This window comes from Ursus maritimus, unplaced genomic scaffold (genome assembly GCF_017311325.1).
Source record: "Ursus maritimus isolate PB19 unplaced genomic scaffold, ASM1731132v1 scaffold_35, whole genome shotgun sequence".
Classification (NCBI taxonomy): domain Eukaryota; kingdom Metazoa; phylum Chordata; class Mammalia; order Carnivora; family Ursidae; genus Ursus; species Ursus maritimus.
Window position 1 is genome coordinate 7,281,320 of NW_024426119.1, and position 7,967 is coordinate 7,289,286.

Consider the following 7,967-nt stretch of genomic DNA (forward strand, 5'->3'; position numbering starts at 1 on the left):
AAAAAAAAAAAAAAAACTTGGATAGTTTCCAAGTTCCCTTCAAATTCTCATACATAATTTAATACATAAACCTCAAGGCTTAATTCCCCTAAGATTAGTTTTCCCTTTTGCCTTATTTTGGACTCTTTCTCTACTTATTAAACCCCTCGCCCCAACACTAAGCAAGTGCCTTTAAAATGTACGTAGCACTACTGTAGCCTGAACTAAGAGTGAAAGCTAAACAGCCTTTTCACAATACGCTTTCCTGGGATTACAAGAAAAAGTACAGAAGAGGAAGGCTGCTTTCCTTTTCAATAAGCTTTACAGAAAAGTGAAACTCTCAGACACCCCCCTCCGTTGTCCTGTTCCACGGGCTCTGCTAAAGGCAGCCCAGACCCTGCGCCCATCCGTCAGCCACTGACTGTGCCCTCAGGGGACCGGCTTGTACCTTGACGACCCGGCTCTGAGGTCTGCGTGTAGTCCAGAGAGTTAGGTAGGCTCTGGCTGTGGCCATGGCGCTGGGTCCGTTTCCACCGCTGGCTGTAAAGGGCACATAGGAATCCAACGCCCGCGGCGGTGCCCAGCAACAGTCCCAACCCGGCTTGGGCGCCGCCCAAGACCCCCAGTCTAGACATGCTGCACCTGTAGCCCGCGTGAACCACCGGGAGCAGGCGGGCGGGGCAGGGAAAGAGAGATTCGTGAGCGTGGTCCTCCCACCCCGAAGCTCCCGACTACCCTCACCCCAATCCGGATCCTAAGGTTTCCGCCAGACCCCTGTGCCTGACTACCGTACCTCTCACCCACCTCGGGCGCAGCCTCCCCTCCAACACACCCGCAGCCCTGATCTCAGAGTCAGGTTTCTGGGCCTTCAACTCCCTCCCCCAGGCCCACGACACTGCAGACAACGAACCCGCCGCCCCGCTGCAAACTCCAGGCCACCACCACCACCACCCCCCCCCCTTGGAAGTCGCCCTGGCCCGGCAGCAAATCAACTCTGACCCTTAACCGGCCGCTCACAACCAAGGAGGCAGCAGCCACGGCCGCCGCCTCACGCTGTCAATGACCGTGACGTCATCAAGCCGCGCCGCCAGCCCTGCGCGCCGTTAGGAAGGCGGGGTGAGATGACCGCTCGAGGCTCCGTTTCCGCCCACGCTTTTTCCAGGGGGCGGCGCCCGCGGGAGCGGGAAGGAGGGACCCAGGAGAGAGAAGGGAGGAGGGGAAGAGGAGAGCTGGGAGACTTCTGGGTCCGATGTTCCAGCAGTACCCCTGTCTGGCCAGATGAGGTTCCATTTCCCTCCAGTCACACCAGTTTTCTGCTGTTTCCGAATGTCTTTCTCGCTTTGCGTCTACTGTGGCTTCTGCCTAGAAAAGCCCGTTGTCATTCTGGAAAACACCACCCTCTCCCCACCTTTCCTTGGCACTCTGTCAGAACTAAGACTTTAATTTCGGTTTGATTTGCTCATGCATTTTTACTCGAACCATTTACTGAGCATAAGACAGTAGCACCTTTGGCAGTTCAAATTAGACCAGAGAAATTGTTGGTTACTTACAAGAGGTCCTTGAGTCACCAGGGCCAGCTTCTGCCGAATGATACTTAAAAACTCTCAGAACAGATGCAAATGGCAGCACTAAAAAAAAAAATCATAAACCTTACATTATCTGTAGTACCTTAAGAACAGGGTTACAAACTGTTTTTCCATTTCCAGAATGTAAATGAAATTCATTCCTCTAATGATAACATTTTTTAAGCACTTGGGTGAGGCCGAAACTTGAGTTGATCTCTAGTTGCTTAAATTGGTTCAGATGCCATTTCATTTTTTAAAAAGCTGTATTATTCCGGATTTCTGTGCCCACTGTGAAAATTAATAAAGGGAAACCACCAATGTAGACACAGGCTGCTAGAAGGGAGGAGGGGAAGGAGCAACCATACCACTCAACGTCAATTACAGAAAGAATTGTCAATCACAGACCCCTAACGGAAGAATCTCAACAGAAGAGAGCCATAAACCACAGGCTCCCACAGAGAAAGATGTACATTGCATCCCTTGCAATGTATCGGCTGCCCCTGCGACGCAGCCAATGAAAACCCATCATCACCCCAAACTCTTGCTACTCTCCAATGCATTGGTGTTCAAAACAACTCCTCCCAACTTCCTCCTTCTTTTCCATAAAATAGCATTCCTCTCCTTTGTTTGTCGAACTTGCCTATGGTTTTGTTGTAGCTTCCTTGTCCTAGATTGCAAACCTCTGCTATTCCTGAATAAACCTATGTTTTTGCTGGTAAAATAACTGGCAGTTTTATTTTTAAGGTTAACTCCACCCTGGCCCATTGATTTTTATAATTTCACTTTACTTTTGAGATTTTATGCAACTTCTTATAATTTTAAAAACTGAAAATACAGGACTATGATTCCAGTTTTACCACCAGCGTTTCTTTCGAGTTAAAGTTTCATTTGGTGACAGGTGAATGACCTAAACGAGTCTTCCTCAAATCCTTGACTAGATATTATATTTATTTACCTTTAATTGTGAGATAGTTTACAAATAAGAGAGTACATTTAATGTAATGTACACTGTAAAGAACAATTTAAAGGCAACAAGGTTCCCACCCTACAACCTAAGGAATAGAAATTTACCAATACAACCTACTCATTTTTAAGGATTCCATTGAATTGGTATCTTCTGAGATACACTATCATTGTCCTGGTGGTGAGAAAAGAGTTTTTAATACAGTTTTTCCATAATTTTTTTGAGATAAGCATGTGTTTCTTTAGTAATAAGGTAAGCATTTTTCCAAGATAAGCATGTGTTTCTTTAGTAATAAGAAAAAATATTAATTTTTGGAGAGAATAAAGTCATTTCCTTTGGGGAACCTTCCCAGACTACCACCTTGGTGGACTTAATCTTTTTATTCTTCTCTGCTCCTGAGGCTTGGTTACCTCCATTATACTTGGTTCCATGATTATTTGCTTTCTAGTCTGGCTACCCAACTGGAGTGTTCACTCTTCCAGGTTGGGGTCGTGCTCCGTTCACCTCCACATTCCCTGAGCTCCAATGCAGAAGCCACCCATAGAAGCTGAATGTGGAGGAAGAAAGGAAAGAAGGAATAACCAATATCCAGGCCCGACCACTTAGACAATGCCTTCATGATGAAAAACTGACTTGTGGAAGCACAATCTCTCCTCTTTCTGCAGGGGAGGAAGATCTGCCAGATAAACTGATTGTGGCAAGAGGTGAGGCCAGATGGGCAGACCAGGCAGGGGAATTCATTTCCCTCTGGATATTAAAGATCTTATCTGGTGGGCATGTGGCTGCCAGAACAATCAGCGAGGGCTGGGTGATTCTGGATGGAACTCTCTATCTGTGCCATCTGCGGACCAGTTTTGCAAATGTAATAAAGCTCTGGCAGCCTGAGATATGCACTGTCTTCCTGTCTTCCCGTCTCCTCCTCACCCCAGCCCAGCCTGAGAGAACAGAGCAGCCCTCAGATTCCTGCTCTCACCTCTGCCCCCAACAGACAACCCTCAACTACCTAGCTGGCTCTTCCGAGAGAGGCAAGCAACACAGTCAAACACCTTGGGACGGTGGCCCTACCCCCTGTGTCTAACCACGAAGGTACCTGACACGAAAAAAATTGTTCTTATTAAATATTCAATAGCTACAAAAGGGTATCTGTAATACTTCTAATACAATAAAGATTCAGGACATATATAACCGTTAACATCCAGGTCCTAGTGTGAGAAAGAAAACATCACTTTTGCCTTGTAAGACTCCTGCACAGCTGTCCCTGCGGTCCCTTTCACTTCTCTCAGAGGTAAACACTGCCCTGAATATTACCTTTATCATTCCCTTACTCTTCTTTATAATTTAACCACATATTTTTTATTGAAGTGTTATTTAACCGTTATGTTTTTTAGTAACATATAATGTATTATTTGTTTCAGGGATACAGGTCTGTGGTTCATCAGTCTTACACAACACACAGCGCTAACTACAACACGTACCCTCCCCGATGGCCATCACCCAGTTACCCCATCCGCCCACCCTCCTCCTCTCCAGCAACCCTCAGTTTGTTTCCTAAGATTAAGAGTCTCTTTTGGTTTGTCTTCCTCTTTGCTTTCGTCTTGTTTCATTTTTTCCTCTTTTCCCTTATGATCCTCTGCCTTGTTTCTCAAATTCTACGTTATCAGTGAGATCACATGATAATTGTCTTTCTCTGATTGACTTATTTCGCTTAGCATAATACCCTCTAGTTCCATCCATGTCATTGCAAATGGCAAGATTTCATTTTCTGATGGCTGAGTAATATTCCATTGTATATACACCACATCTTCTTTATCCATTCACCTGTCGATGGACATCTGGGCTCTTTCATAGCTGGGCTATTGTGGACACTGCTGCTGTAAACACTGGCGTGCAGGTGTATAGGACTCTATTTAAATGAAATGTCCAGGGGCACCTGCGTGGCTCGGTCAGTTAAGCATCTCTTTACTTTTGCACTTAGCATTCTTCATTGCTATGCAGTTTCCGTTGTATCAACCAAAAACTTACTCCACTTTTGATGGACATAAGGACTGTTTCCATGTATTTTTGCCAAGTACAAACAGTGCTGTTATGAATATTCTTATACATGTATCCTGATGAGTGAGTTTTCTTGAGGTTTATCTAGGAGAGATTTAGCTCGGTCATACCCATGCACAACTGCCAAGTTGTTTTTCCAAGGTGATTGTATCAATCATAACGCTTTGCAATCTCAACAGTAGTGTTCCAGTCGTTGGATCTTCTCACCAGTACTCAATGTTTACAGATTTATTTATTTAGCAAATCATTAAAGTACTATCTCACTGTGGTTTAAAATGTAGTTTGAGGGGTGCCTGACTCAGTTGGTTAAGCCTCAGATTCTTGGTTTCGGCTCAGGTCATGATCTCAGGGTGGTAGGGTCAAGCCCTGTGTGGGCTCAGAGCTCAGCCCAGAGTCTGCTTGAGATTCTCTCTCCCCCTCTCCCTCTGCCCTCCCCACTGGCACTCGCTCTCTCTCTCTACAAAATAAATATATCTTTAAAAAATTAAATATACTTTGATTTGCATTTGTGGGATTTCTAATGATATTGAACACCATGTCGTCAGTTTATTGGCCATTTCCATTCCTTCTCTTGAAAGTGCCTAGTCAAGTCATTTGCCCATGTTTTTTCTATTGACTTATCTTTTCATTGTTGATTTGTAGGAATTCTTTATATGTCCTGGGCATTAATCTTTTGTCAGTTTAACGAATCCTTCGTTAGGCATGAGTATCTTACCTCTCTAGCTAAATTGTTAGACTTGGAGGTGGAGAATAGGGGCACAGAGTCCAGAATAGTCAAACAGACCGGTAAGAGTCCTTTGGGATTACAAATGCGTTTCCCTTACAGCGCTCTCCACGTTTGTCAAGCAGCTGGAGGCACAGAGCACCGCCTGTAAGTGCCCTTCAGTGACAAGAAGAAGGTTCAAGGGCCAGGGAAGGTTACAGGCTGTTACTGTTTTGCTTTGTTTTTTAGAGAACCAATCACAAAGCAGGTAAAGAATCTTTTGAGTTTTCAGATTTTGAAACTTCTAGATGAGGGCGTGGACACACCGAGGTGCGCTTGCTGCCCTCTCACCGGGGGCTGGTGCCGGGAATGTAGTTTCTTTTCGACTCAGGTGTTGCCTTGTGATTTCCCGCGCGTGCGCTGCATTTCTCCACCTTCGCGGGAAGCTCTCCCAAGTGGGGGTCAGATTCCATTGGTTTAAATCCCTCCGGGACGGGCACACTGCCAAACGCTCAGTTCCTTTACAGATTTACCTTTGGGGCCACAGAAATGCAAGGTTCGGCCGCTGCACTAGGAATTACAGTCAGGGAGGCGGAAATGCACCGTGCACACGAGGTAGTAATGCAGCTAGAGCCACAAGCGTCGCACCCCTATCTCCCGTGCGCTGAAGGAGTCCCCGGAGAACGTGTCCTGGGGACGGGAAGTGGGGATCGGCTAAGAGTTTTAGAGGCGTCCCTGGGTGGGATGGGCTGGAGCTTGGGAGGGACCTTTTGGGAGGGTCGCCGATTGCCCCCTCCTGTTTCACAGGGACGGGGGCGGGGACCAGGACTTTGCAACCTAGTGCCTGAGGTGTTGCAGAAAGAGCAAGCACGGTAAACACGCACTCTTTGCCGCACGGCCCGCCGCAGCCCGCCGCGCCCTCTGGGCCACCCTCTACTCCAGGCGGCGGGTGCGCGCCAACACCCCAGCGCTGTGCCCCAGAGCACTGCCCCGAAGGCAGGAGGCGGGCCTGACTCGTCAAGTGCGGGGGCGCGTCACGGGCGCCCGCTCCTGATTGGCCTGCCGCGGCGGTCACGGGCCGGGCGCACTGGGATTGGCGCCGCCCGAGGCCAGAGCTGGAGTAACTGGAGTCTGGGCGGCGGGTCGCAGTCCCGGAGCTCGAGGGGCTGGCGTCGGCGCCGAGCCCAAAGTCCTGGGTGGGAGCCTGGCCGGGACGCGCGCACCATGCCCTACGTGCTCATCAGCACCCAGATCCGCATGGTGAGTACCCGCCGCCCGGCGAGGTGGGATGGAGTTGGTTGGGGCCGGGGCCGGGCAGAGGGCGCTGCCACCGCACCTCGGCGCCTCCCTTTGGGGCAGCGCCCGCCAGTGACTGGACCCGGAAGCCGCCCGGGACACGCCCCCTGGGGCGGCGGGTTGGAGGCTGGGGAGCCGACGCAGCGCGGATCGCGGGATTCCGGGAGTTCTGGCTGGCGGCGCTTGCAGGGCCGCGAAGCGGGTGGGGTGCATGCGTCCCGGTCGGCCGAGTGAACTCGGGGCCCTTGCGACTCCTGTCCTACCTGCCCGCCCAAGGAAGCCAGGAAGCCCTGGCCTCATGTCTGCAGCACCCGCTGCCCTACACAGAGCAGCTCCGCAGGGGTTGGGGATGGGTGGGTGGGAGTGGAAATACTTTGGGGGAAAGAGGTTTGGAAAAGAAAAAGACGTGCGAAGACGCTCAAACACCTATGCCAAGTGCCTGGCCCATCCACAGCCACTAATAGCACCCTCGGGCACTTCCAGAAGGGCTTTAGGAGAGAAAGAAGGGGAGACAGGCCTTGTGGTGAGAGGTGGGGAGACCATTCTGAAGTCAGAAGTGACGCCCCTTTCTCTGGGTGCAATTTCCTCGTCCAAGACGGTGCTGGGGTTGCCCCCTTTTAACTTCAGAATGGTACGACTGGGCACCTCGTCCTCTCCCACTCCTTAGGTGCTTGGGTGATCCATCAGCGGGTGCACAGCTCCCTTAAGATGGAGATAGCAGGGGGCGGGGAGGTCTCCATGGGATAGGCGAGGTCTTGGCGGTGCCCTAGGGCAGTGGTTTGAGAACCAGTTACTTGGGCAGTTAAAATGTGCACTTCTGGGCCCCTTCCCAGACCTCCCAAAATACTCTCTAAGCCTGGGGCTTGGGAATTCCGTACTCTTCAGGGGATTTTTTTTTTTTTAATAAATGTAACAGGTTTATTGCTACATAGCATACATGTCAAAGAATGCACCAATTTGTACTGAATTGTACAGTATTTTTAAGACCATACTCAAGAGTTGTGCAGCCATCACCATAATCAATTTTAGAACATTTCCATCCCCTTGAAAAGACACCCTGTACCCGTGCCCGTATCTTAGCAGTCACTCCTCACTGCCCCTGAGCCCCCCAGTCCTAGATCACCACTAATCTACTTTCGTGTCTGGCTTCTGTCACGTCTACGTTTTCAAGGTTCATCCATATCGCAGGACGCATGGGTACTTCCTCATTCCTCTGTTTTGCCAAATAAGATCCCACTGTGTAGCTACATCCCAGTTTATCCGTTCATCAGTCAACAAACACCTCGGCTCTTTCCCCTTTTGGGGTCTTGTGAATAATGCTGCTAGGAACACTCCTATACAAGTTTTTGTGTGGACCTGTTTCCATTTCCGTGTTCCAGGGGATTCGGATACACACAAACACGGTAGT

At 49.3% G+C, this 7,967-nt stretch overlaps 2 protein-coding genes across 3 annotated transcripts in view; one reads left to right on the forward strand and one right to left on the reverse strand.

The window, feature by feature from the left end:
* The window catches only part of RMDN3 (regulator of microtubule dynamics 3), a 16,041-nt gene extending 14,976 nt beyond the window's left edge, over window positions 1-1,065 (reverse strand). Inside the window, exons 1-2 of one of the 2 annotated variants that reach the window (XM_040620473.1) lie at window positions 979-1,065; window positions 428-621 (exon numbers count right to left, since the gene is read on the reverse strand). In XM_040620473.1, the coding sequence (XP_040476407.1) occupies window positions 428-614 (187 nt within the window). In that variant the 5' untranslated portion in view covers window positions 615-621; window positions 979-1,065. Of the gene's footprint in view, window positions 1-427; window positions 622-772; window positions 870-978 lie in introns of those variants that run through there. The other variant, XM_040620474.1, reaches the window with a different exon arrangement.
* Window positions 1,066-6,317: 5,252 nt separating this feature from the next.
* The window catches only part of GCHFR (GTP cyclohydrolase I feedback regulator), a gene marked incomplete at its 5' end in the record, with an annotated part of 7,944 nt that continues 6,294 nt past the window's right edge, over window positions 6,318-7,967 (forward strand). Inside the window, one exon of the mRNA XM_040620409.1 lies at window positions 6,318-6,523. Within this exon, the coding sequence (XP_040476343.1) occupies window positions 6,318-6,523 (206 nt within the window). The remainder of the gene's footprint in view (window positions 6,524-7,967) is intronic.